Below are 12,330 nucleotides of genomic sequence, written 5' to 3' on the forward strand. Positions count from 1 at the left end.
TTAAAATTCACAGAAGCTATTTGAAATGTGACTTTAGAAGGGAGCTGGCTGCAAAGGTGCAAGCCAGGATATTAGCTTATCCTGTCTCAACCAATAAAGCTGTTGAAAGAGGAGTGAAAAGGTAGCGCTGAAGACTGCAAAGGGTAAGGGCTGCTTAAAATTTGCAGCTGTAACATAAATTGTAGGAAAATAATCAGTATAGATATGCTAATGCTTTTCTACCATATCCATATTTAAACTAATTCATGTTAGACAAGAGCTAACCATATTATTGATATTTAGCATAGACATGCTCTAAGTCTCTATAGGTAATGTTTGCTTTTATGATGGACCATGTTCTTTAGAGCTGAGCAAGGACTTATGTGCAGGAGTGGCAAGAAATATATTATAAGACAGTTATCCCATCAAAAATACTTTATAAAGTCCATCATGTAATCAGATTTCAGTAAATATTTCCTGGTACTATTAAGCATTGAGATAAATAAAACTTTAATTAACAAAATACTTTCACATAAAGAGATATGATGCTTGTCCAAAATGTTAATTATATGAAGAGAGCAATTGGTTATCCTCTTAAATGTCTTTTAAATCACATAGAGCTAAATATTCTAACATGCTTGTGTCTTAGGGTGTTCATTTCTTTCTAAAGCTTTTATGAATGTCTTTAATCTGAGAATTGAAAACAGTATCTTTACATGCATAATCCATAAAATGGTGCAAATTGAGAACTACAGCAATACTTCTAATAAGCAGATTAAATCATGTTCGGGTTAGAAATACTTATGTTAGATCCCATTAGTCCTACTAGTATTTACTGTTATTTGTACTGTGATATTATATTTGATACCTGCAATAAAATGGTCTTTACTCCAATTAGTTAATACTTTAATCCACAATAAAAAAAGAAAATTAAGCTTTTCTGGTCCTGCTTTAAAAAATAGCATCTTACCAAATATGTTATCTTTTACACATTCTAGCTAACTCCACCTGAAAATGCCAGAGGGTGGGTTGTAACAGCCAGAGTGCTGACAATAAGCAAATGTCAGACAGTCGCCTTCAACTATTTAGGAACGTGGATGCTCGTGTGAGCTCAGACATGGATTTTGGAGCAAGGAACAGTTGAGAGATTTCATGAAATCTTACCAATTTTCCAGTAATTCAAGTTAGGAAGGAAACATAGCTCAGCTCAGATAAAACCAACGGTATTCAATAGAACTAATACTTCATCCAGTGAAGGTATGAGCAAATGTGGAAGGAAGTGAACATTTTGCACTTCAGATGAGATTTATGCTTGATTGTTTTAATTCCAGGATTGTGTATCTATTGGAAAGGTTTTGATTTACTCTATCATGATTATTCCTTTCCTCACAGTTTCTAAGTCTAGATTTAAAATAGTTCTTTCACTGTCTTCAACAAATTATATTGCAGTTCCAGAAAGGAAGGTATTAAAACTACCCTCTTCGGGTGTCTGTGCTGATGTATTACCCAAAACAGATGAGTTTGAGATGCCAATTCCCGTGTATACTTAGGAATAATCTGTCCAGGGGGAATTCAGAAAGCCTGAGTTAGATTCCTGTAGTTGCATAATAGGAATGACCTCATTAACAGAGTTCCCTGCTTTGACAAAAATAAATAAAACCATATACAAGGTAATGCCAGTCTGTTTTTCAAGGAGATAATACTATTTTAAAACAAGCAAACCCAAAACAACCCAAACCCCCTTACATTTACCAATGGAAATAAGCCAAGGAGAGAAGAAACTAACCTATTTACCACTACTGAAGTCTGAATTCCTCTCATTCGTATTATCATATCATTGGATATGTCAGGTCAAATCTACTGTTCAATTCCTCTTTAATGGATCAGTTATTTCAGTTATATCAGTTATTATCAGTTATAATGTTTCATTAGGTTGATTAATGTAATGAAGCCAAAATGTTTTTATATTGATTAGTCTTGAACAAGTTGTCCACATGACTGCAAGACTTTGCATTGCTAGAGAAGAGAAAGCCTGAAATTAACTGCACAGCAATAGAGAGCACTACTGTGAATCTAAGCAAAGTCAGTCTGACTAATTTTTGTTATTATTACATTGTAGAAACATCAACTGCATTGATAATGCCTTTTTGTTCTACAGAGGTATCAGGAAGCAATAAGTATTTGGTCAGAAAAATTTTAGCTGTGTTTGCTTACATTGAAAATATACACGACTTCATGAAATAAAAATTTTGTCCCTTGTAAATGAAATAATTCAGCTTTTTATGGAATTTTCAGTGAGCAACAAGGAGGTGCAACAAGGCTAGCTAACCTCCTGTAAAGGAATGTTTTCAAAAAGCCATTTAGAAATTTGCGAAATTAGTCAGATAAAAGTAGTGAGTCAAACAACATGTACTGACCTGGGGTTGTGACATACTCATTTGGCATTCAGAGCAAAACTCCACAAACAGAGAAAGTCGCACCCATTCTTCCCTCATTTTCATGGGATAAGTGAGTGCATCTAGGATCAAGGCAAGCAGGAGAGTGGGACGTATACCTCAGCCTGCAGGGACATCATGTCCAAAATACAGACTGCACAGGCTGTGCATAGGTACAGTCCTTATTAACAGCAGACAGTTGTTCTATTTATGAGCATAGGTTGTCTTTTTTGGCGTATTTTTGCTTGTTTTGTAACAACAAAACTTGCATTTGGTAGGGGAAGAAATGGAAAAAGTATTACTTTACGCAGTAGTGAAAGCTGTGTATGTGCAGTTAAGGTATGGATGAGGTAAAACATGCTAAAGGTATTTGAAAACATAAAGTTAAATAGCAACAAGAATGAAAATAACAGGCAGATTGATTTACCAGAGCTAGAATAGAAAGCGATGCTAAGAGCATAAATGAGTCCCAGGCTGACCTGCTGCCCTGCGATCACGCTGAAGGATTGTCTGCTATCAGCAGGCCCAGGGGCTGGGTTTCTGGGGGTCTCACTTACTGCCTCTGCCCCACATCTCGGCTCCATTCAGATTATCCAGACTTCGGCTGAAAAGCAAAACACAAGTGCACAGAGAAGCTATTGCTCAGTTTAATAGTATTTACTCTTATTAAGCTGTAATTGCTAGTGAAGACATTTATTTTGGATTATAAAAGTATTTCTATACTATATCAGAACTAATAATTCAACAAGACTAACTCAAACACTACTGACTAACATTCATTCCTTTTAGATGGGAGGCTGAAGACCTGGGTTTATGGTGTAGCTGCTGGTGCATTTGTTTTACTCATCTTTATTGTTTCTATGATCTATCTAGCCTGGTGAGTTCTTTAATTATTTACAAACAAGCAGTCCCCCGCAGACTGTAATGCAAGCATTTACATATGCCGCTGTAGAAACTGCAGGCATTTCTGTGAACTGCAGTGTTTAATTTTCCATGTCCTTTTGTCCAAGCTCAGGTTAGTGGACTCTGGTTGTAGTCTAGATGATGGATAAACACATGCTCTCCTGAGGTTCAAAGAACGTCTTACAAATAGGGGGTAGCTTAGTGTATAGTTTATTTTTGCTCAGTTTATGTCTGTTAAGAATGTACTGTGTCCATGATAATTTCATTGCGTCTGTATCACAAAATGCGGAGAGAAACAGCAAGAAGGAAATTTAGTAATCAGGCAAGTCAGATTTGATATTTGGCAGGATATGGAGATACACAACCAAAACAAGTCTGAAAACTTTCTCATGTGTTTTTCGCAACCTGAAATAACATTTTGTTGAAATATCTTAGTTCTTGTGAAAGCAAAGATTTTTTGCAAGAGCAAGTCACCTTTGAGAATGCTCTCCCTGAAATTTTCTAGGTCCTGTTTGGAATTTCTGATCCAAATGACTGTGCAGGTGGAAGGTGAGGGGAGTGTGGTTGTACACATCAGGCTCTTGGCTGTGCTGCATTAGTAGGCATTTGAAGGGCTTCTGGATTTGTCTGCTTTTTAGTAAACCTTCCCCAAAATCTCACTTCTGTCTAAGTAAGGAAAAAAATCTTTTTTCTTTTGAGGAAAAATTTGGTGGCATACAACTCCTCTGCACATTCTTCGGTCTGGAATCTGTGGCCACTGCAAGCCACTGTAACAACTGGTTTGGTAACAAAGATTTAGATTTGGGCAGCCTAAGTGACATAGCTGAGATAAGATTTTTGGACGAGACTGAGGATGCACAGGCCTGATTTAAAGAAATGTTTATATTACACTCTAAAAGAAGACAAGTACTAAAGCATGCATAAACATGCATTTTCCTTTGCTTGGTAATTTTTTAAAACTGTATCAAATGGATTGGAAATACTGCTGGATTAAAATCTAATTCAAGGCTAGACAGGGAACAGTTATGGCTAACAACCATATCCCTGCTATTTATGACTGGTTTGATTATAACATCTAGAATTAACTGTAGTCATTCCAGCAAGTATAATGAGATAAAACTAATCAAAAGACAGAACTTTCCTGTGGAAACCCTTGATGTGTCAAAAGAGGTTAAGATTTGCGTCATATAATTTAAAAGGACCTGATTGAGGCTTTGATATGTGACCAAATATTGCACCGCAGGCTCTAGGTTCTTCTGAAAACTGACTGATCTTGCAGGATTACCTGCCAAGGAGTTCATCAAGTCACATCAGTGCCGTAACAGTCTGTTCCTGAACAACTGAGCTTTGAATTAGATGTTGCTTTGGGTTGATAAAGAGATAATTAACTGATCCAAGTGAAGGTTTTAGGTTTATAGCTTTTACAAATGAACAACCAAATGCATTACCTTAAAACACCACACTCATCTTTCATTTAAGACTGAAATCCATCTTTGCTATGTTATTAGTTTCTTGTTCTATTTACAAATTATTTTATTGTTTCAGCAAAAAGCCAAAGAAGCCCCAGAGAAGGCAGAACAACCGACTGAAACCTTTAACCTTGGCTTATGATGGAGATGCAGATATGTAAAATATAACTGCTCATGGTGACAAATGGAGTCTAAATTAAAGGATTGAAATCAGAAGGTATCCAAAGCCACAGGGATTTTCTATGGAGTGGATTAAGTGTTTTGACTTTTTCTTTTTTTTGTAACTGCACCATAGATAAAGAAGGATGGATTTCATAATGCCTACAGATATTCAAGGTATTATTGCTTTACTTTAGACCATCAGCACTGAGAAATCTGGCAGAATCATGTTAATAGACACTGCAGTTGGAGATTTGTGGTCTTTCCTCAATCTTACAAACTATAAGCACCACTTCTGTCTCCAGAATACTGTAGCTGACATAGCATTAACAGTTGGAAGCCCCTGCAACATTAACCAAGTATAATCAGTACGCATGAAGAGTTTGTACCAAGCTGTCTATGACTCTTTATATTCAAGCATAACATATATACTGAGTTGAACCATATGTATTACTCTATCAGATTATATACTTAAAGAGCATTTTAGTGCTTAGTACAATATTAACTTTTAACTGGGATTAACCCACTGAGCAAGTTCAACAGTTTGCCAGTTGATGATAACTTGTGTTAACCTGCATTTCAGAGGGCAATGACTCACTTGCAAAATTCTGTCCTGTTATCACTCCAAAGTATAAAGGCCTCTTATGTACATCCAGAAAGGAGGCATTCTCAGATTCAGTATTTTCTAGCGGTTGCTGTCTGGAAAAAGAATACCCGTTGTAAATGTTACAATACGTTTCTACTTTCTCTAACTCAAACTGTTGCCTGCATCTTTTTTGCTACATGTAAGGCAAATTTTTGCACTATATTAGTGCAGCATGATATGCACTTAACTAGTATTGCCATAGAAACTGCCTCTTTTCAGAAAGGATGATGATGTGTCTTGTGCAAGGAGTGTCAAGTAGACAGGTCTTGAATCCTGAAGAGAGTAGCGTTCGGTTTGGACTGCGACTGGATGGAATCGGCTAACAACGTGTACTGTACACACCGTTCCTCATCACAGCGGCCATTGTAGTCTATATCATGGCAGTAATACAAGTGTCTAGTTTCTTGCCCCATCTACCTATACTGGTATAGATTGTCCTGCTGGTTTCTAATTGTACTTTGAAGGCTGTTTATGACTAGATTTTTTATATTTGTTAACTTTGTTAGAAAAAAAAAGAAAAGAAAAAGAAAAGTGGTTGCCCTGTAATTGAGTGACATACTTACCGTCTAAAAAGGTATTCTGATTGTTTGTTCAACTAAAATAAAATGGTTTTGCTTTTTTTTCCTTCCGCTAGTGAGAGCGTTTTCACTGTTGCTGACAGTGCAATACTCAGAACCCTTTGTCTTTTCTAATTAGGATAATTGGATAGACTCTTTTAATTATTCAGTTAAACTCTTGAGTGTACTGGCAAGTAAACAATAAGATCAATAGTTCTGCCATTTTAATACTCATGACTTTTTTAAAAACTCTGGCAGTATAAAAACTCACTGTTAACCTCTTCCATGCTTATGGCTTTTCAGTGTTATGCTTCCAACATGAAGCTCATTGACTTGCCACTGTATCTACATGCCTGTTACAGATGTGATTCATGACCTGAGAAGGGTTATTCTCATCAAATGGCTTCTATGTGTAGCCTGAACATATAAGTGACTGTGCCACTACTAAGCAATACAAAACTTTATCAGGCAACCTCTCAAAAATAATTGTTATATAAAGTTCAATATTAGGTTCTCAGGTCTTTTTTATAACCTAAACCATTTCTGCCTACTCATCACGCTATTTACTCAAGAAGCACCAGGTTTTGCACACTGAATAAAACTGTAGCTTTGCAAACTTTGGCCTAGATCCACTGAAATTGATGACAAGGCTCTCGTGGACATCAATGGGTAACATCAGTCCTTAAAAATACCTACTTTTGTTCCATGTAGACTAATTCTTGGAACCAATGTGCATTTTGTGAATGTTCAAGAGAGATTATGGTCCTACTTTAACTTAGCTAACTTATATTACTAGTGTGATGTTACTGCATCAAGAAAATTATCTTCCTCCCACTGCATAAGTATTCCCCAAATGGGATTGATGAGCAGAGAGGAACAACAGTAACAATCTTTTGTACAGGTTTAATTTCTAATTTTATACCTTGATCCAGCCACAGCTGGTGAAGTGCCATGGCCCCCTGCCACAGCAGTGATTTATCCGCATTCGTGTTGCAGGACTGGCGGCTTCAATCTTACATCACTTTGTAAAGATCCATAGGAAAAAAACAAATCTTGATGAATTTAATTACTTCACATTCTTGAGTAGAAAACAAGAAAAACCTAGTTGATTCCTATTTTGTCAGACATACAAAAATAACGTGGAAAAGTTACAAACTTTTAAAGAATGGTAACTCTCATGTGGAGACATGAAGCTTAATCATGATTTCTGTACTTTTAAAAGTCTGATTCCGTGTTGTCAAATAGTATTGGACCAACAGGGAACTGAGGGAACAGGGTTTCTTTCACTGGCAATGAGTCATCTTTATTTATTGTACTGGCTGGTCTTAGCAGAAGCTGTTGCCTAGTTCTTGCCTTGAAGATTTTTATGTCCTAATTCTAAGAATTTAATAACTTGAAGTTAAAGGTATGCCATCTCCTTTTTCTCACTATATAAAATGGACAAACGAAGAAAGAGATAGGAGGGTTTTTAAAGTATGTTTGGCCTTTGAAATCCATGCGAATATTTTAGTATGTGTTACATTTTATATCTGGTCAGTGAATTTTGCTGGTGCACATATGCATCATACTAGTGCTGCATTTAAAATCTAAATTAAAATGCTTTTTTTTTTTTTTTTTTTTTTTTTTTTTTTTTTTGCGAACAAAGTGCATGGAAATTTGAAGCCAGAATGGCTTCCCTTGTTATCAAGAAAAAAATATTAGGCTATAAGGAGGGCTGAAATTATATTTAAAGCTAAAAGTTGCAAAGGTGATTAAGCCCTTTAGCATTGAAACAAATAAATAATAGGTGAATTATCAGTTTAGAATGAAAAGCAATTTGCTTTGAAAATCAGAGTGTTTCTACAAATCCAGTGCCTAAAGCAGCCGCTACCGTAGATTGTTAGTTTGTGAAAGTAACGTTTCCAGTGATCAAATAAACCATTTGGAAAATAGCAAAGTAGACATTTTCCTGTTGATGTGGTGGTTTGTATTTTCCTTTTTAAATCTGTAGTTTCTAGATTACTGTGTCTGCTTTGAGTCCTGGAGCAGTTCCTTTCTGAAGCTTCAGTGCAACTGCACTAGCTCGTTTATATTTGGTATAAAGCATCAATTTTGAAACTCCCTTTCTCCTGCCAAAATGTAATAAAGTTTGTTTTCCACTATTACAATCTGAAGAGACCAATTTTAAAACTCTGTGTATAAATCACTGTAAAATATACCTTGAATGAAATGGAAATCTGTCTTTTTACCTTTATGTAAATTGTGCTCACCCAAAGTTAAGAGTTTATTTTGCCTAACTTAATTTACTTGAATATTTATTTTGTAGAACAAGGAGGCAGCTGTCAGAGGAATGTTTACCTTCTTTTTGTTAATGTTAATTTGTAAATTGTGTAATGCATTTTTATTTTTTAAATTATGTATATTTCTTTTTTAATGCACAAAATGTTTACGTACAATTACTGCAAATTTGTGTATATTGTCACTAAGCTTTATTCAGTTAATACAGATGATGTGAAAATGTAACAAGTCTTACATTTTCATCTGGGTTATTTTTACATAACTGATGTATTGCTGACAATAAATATAAACACAAAATCATTTCATGTCTTTTTTTAACTATGCTGAGACAGAGTAACAATAAAAGCCAGATCCCTAAAATATGACCACCTTTTAAATAGTCTCTTTTTTTTGAAAGAAATTAGCAAACATACCCTTATTAAAATTAGTATTTCTCTTTAAAAAGAAAGAAAAATACTTTCTAATGTTAAGGTAACTGTCAAAGCCCACTGCTGCAGTCCTTGTTGACATAGAAGTTTACAATGCATATTTACTTCATCAATAAATATCCAATAAATCTAATAAATCAATTGTATTTTAAATTTTCTTCCTTAATTGCCATTTTTAGGTCAGGAAAAACAACCCATTTGTGGAGAATAAGGGCTGGATCAAGGTCTCACTAAAAGGCATCTATTCACTTCAGTGAAGCTGAATCTGTCCCTGTCCCTATACAAGAAGGAACAGGAAGCAAAATCCCCCTCTTCCAAATAAACAAACATGCCCAATGCAATCAATAACATTGTCATTTACATCCCAGTTGTTGAATAACTATTACCAAATTCACTCTAATTTCTTCTAGAATCAAGAATTTGTTGTTGATTACCTAGGAAAACAAGTGACTCCGCATTTTTTTTCATAATTGCTCGTCTTCTGTCTCTGTGCTCTCCAAAACTCAAATTTTTCATGTCCATTTCTGCAGCATATATTTACAGACCAGTTCATGGGGGTTTGTTCAATTTCAGTAGTTATTACCTCCCCAGTAACCCTTCCAGGCTAACCCTTAAAAGGTTTAAACCCAATTTTGAGAGCACACAACTCTGATTTTAGAGGCATTTCAGGAATTTCAAAAGTACCTCCTACCTACATTTTCTCTTGCTGAAATCCACAGAAAAATAACAGAAGCATTGGGCTTGTCTTTCCACATGCAATTTAATAAAGGAATTGTTTAGATCATTTAAAGTTGGTTAATTCAGTACTGGCAGAATTCTACAAACAGTTAAAAAAGATACTTGAGAGAAGAAAATTAAAATTCTCATTTAAACTCTGCAGAAGAGAATTACCTATGGTATGCTAATGAAGATCATAAGGTCTTCACATTCAGTAAAGAAAACTTATGGTAGGACTTTGGCAATTGGTTGTGAGACTTCTGGAGTAATGGCTTACGGATTGGGAAAGGTATTCTTTATTTAAGAAAAAACCCAGGAGAATATGATTTTCTAACACAAGTGTAACGAAAGGAGATAAACAGAGCGGTAAATCAAAAGGCTTAGATGAGCATTGTAAATATTTTAGTCTTCTAGTAATCTGATGTTCTACAGTATTAAGTCTAGAAAATTATCCTGCTGAAACAGTAGTGAGCTTAAGCAGCCGTTCAGGATCTGTTTGGCATCACTAAGCATAATTTGGCTACAGAAAAGGTTATTTCTGAATCTTCTGGTTGTTTTCTTAGACACAGTAAAGCTGAATGTCTATCCAAAAGCAGCTGATGACCAGGCAGATGAACAAATGATTTGCACTTTTTCAGGGGGGTCGGGATTTGTGTGTGTGTCGGAGGGGGCGGGCAGGTCTAAATATCTGCTTGCCTGTTTGTTTATTTTTCAGCAGAGGGAGCAGGTGACTCCTTTAGCTTACCTTCATTTGGGCAATGCCCCTGGCCATGGAGGGGATTGTCCTGTGGTGACATGCTGGTGAAGCATCTCCTACATCCTTTTGAAAACGGGCATCTTTGCTAAACCCTGCTTGATCTGAAAGGTTGCGAGACTTACTGTGAGGCACACCTTCAGCGATGTTTGGCAGACACTGTTGCTCTTTCTGTTTGCTGTCAGGCAACGTTGCACTGGGAGGGTTGGGCCTCGTGAGAGCGCGGTGGTCTCAGAGTGGCAGACGTTCACACCAATCTGGTGGTACTCACGTGTGGCAGTGCTTTAAGATGACCCTTCCACCCTCATGTATAAGCCATTTCTGGTATTAATATTCTGAGCTGCCTTGACAAGCTGATACTGTTGGATGCTACTTAATCCTGCTTGTCCTGGTCTGGTTAGGTAACAGCTCTGCTGAAAAGGACATAGAGGTGGTGGTCTTGGTGGACAATACGCTGACCACGACTCAGCTGCAGACCCTGGCAGTGAGGGAGGCAACCACACACTGGGCTGCACTGGCAAGAGCTTGATGGAGGTCATTAGTGCCTCCAGCCCTCATAAGGCTCTTTTGGGAGCCCCATGTCTGGTTTGGGGCCCCCTTTGGGTAAGGGGAAAAGTCCTTCAGTTTCTCACTGTGGTGAAGCTAGAACTTAGCCACAGGATCATAATCCATGATCATAGCTATTGTAGTTTTCCCTATTCAAAGGAATCACATTTCAAACAGTTCAAGGTTGAACCTGTTTAATTATTACTATGCGTTTATGTATTCACAAATTTTTTGTGTTTTTAGAGAAAATAAGAGTTGGTACTTGTCTGTTTATAGATGAGGGGTTGGTGGCTCCCACATACGTTTTAATATTTTGTGGGTTGTATTCAGAACCTAGTCCTCAAGTTTATTAGAATTATGTTCTGAAATTGAAATTATAAAATGAATGAGGTTTTGTTTATTTTCAAAAATGCCCTTCATAGTGTCATTATATTTCTTTAAAATAGCAGAAGCTTACTTGTTTGTTTCTCAATAAATATCAGATCAGTTTTGCTTAGCTTGCAAATAAAAAATGTTTTGTCACAAATTCAGTGTTGCATTTGAAAGCAAGTCTAATTTTTTTCCTTTCCTTAACAATTATAAAAACAAAAACTCTTTCTTACCTATATATGTCAAACTGTGACTTAAATCTCAGCTTTTTAGTTCTTCCCAGTGCTGCTCATTGAGATGCATATATGGAAATAGCAATATAATGTGAACCCAGGACCAGAATTTAGTTAACGGTTCTGTGAATGCACATTCACAGTTGGCTGTCCAGTATTGACAGATTATTTGATGTGCTGCCTAATGAAGTCCTACAAAAACCTCTCCCAAACTGAACCTAAACTTATTTACACAATTTGTATCACAGAAAAAATATGAAAACTGTCACAGAAAAACAAAGGAAGGGTGACATATTGTGTCTTGCTTTCATATTCTAAACCTGATACCCTTAACAATTTTCTTCCTATGCCCTCATTGTGTCTTGGTGCTTGAAGCAAATGCCAGATTTCATCCTTACCTGGAACTTTCCTGATTTGCACTGATTGCTGTCATAGCCTTAATTCTCTTTAGATGTGTCTTCTCACTCTTAAGATCATGGTTAGACAACAATAGTTACCAGTTGACAACTTACAGGTATTTGAAGACATGCTATGAAAAGCAAAAATATGCATACTTAAAATGTGAATTTTGAGGCTGAAATAATTTGTTTCCCTTCACGCAACCAAGCTGCAGCTATGTATTTGGAAACCTTGAAGATACCTAACTGTACATATTTCAGGTTCAATCACACCATTCTATTGCTGTTACTTTACACTTTTCTCTACTGTTCCCTTGTTATATTAATTTTGTATTAATTGTCATTGTAAAATCATAGTAAGGGCTATCTCCTCTGTGTGTACAATTATAGCAGAATGGAGAACTCCCTCTTTGGAAACCTGACTGTGATATGCCAATAAACAATGATTAACAAGATCAAA

At 36.2% G+C, this 12,330-nt stretch overlaps 1 protein-coding gene across 1 annotated transcript in view; it reads left to right on the forward strand.

Annotated features, from left to right (window-relative positions):
* Nucleotides 1–5,054, forward strand: part of THSD7A (thrombospondin type 1 domain containing 7A) — a 214,159-nt gene extending 209,105 nt beyond the window's left edge. Inside the window, exons 28-29 of the mRNA XM_072851481.1 lie at nt 3,204–3,291; nt 4,863–5,054. Of these exons, the coding sequence (XP_072707582.1) occupies nt 3,204–3,291; nt 4,863–4,947 (173 nt within the window). The 3' untranslated portion in view covers nt 4,948–5,054. The remainder of the gene's footprint in view (nt 1–3,203; nt 3,292–4,862) is intronic.
* Nucleotides 5,055–12,330: the final 7,276 nt, after the last annotated feature.

The sequence above is a fragment of the Ciconia boyciana genome, chromosome 2 (genome assembly GCF_034638445.1).
Source record: "Ciconia boyciana chromosome 2, ASM3463844v1, whole genome shotgun sequence".
Lineage (NCBI taxonomy): Eukaryota > Metazoa > Chordata > Aves > Ciconiiformes > Ciconiidae > Ciconia > Ciconia boyciana.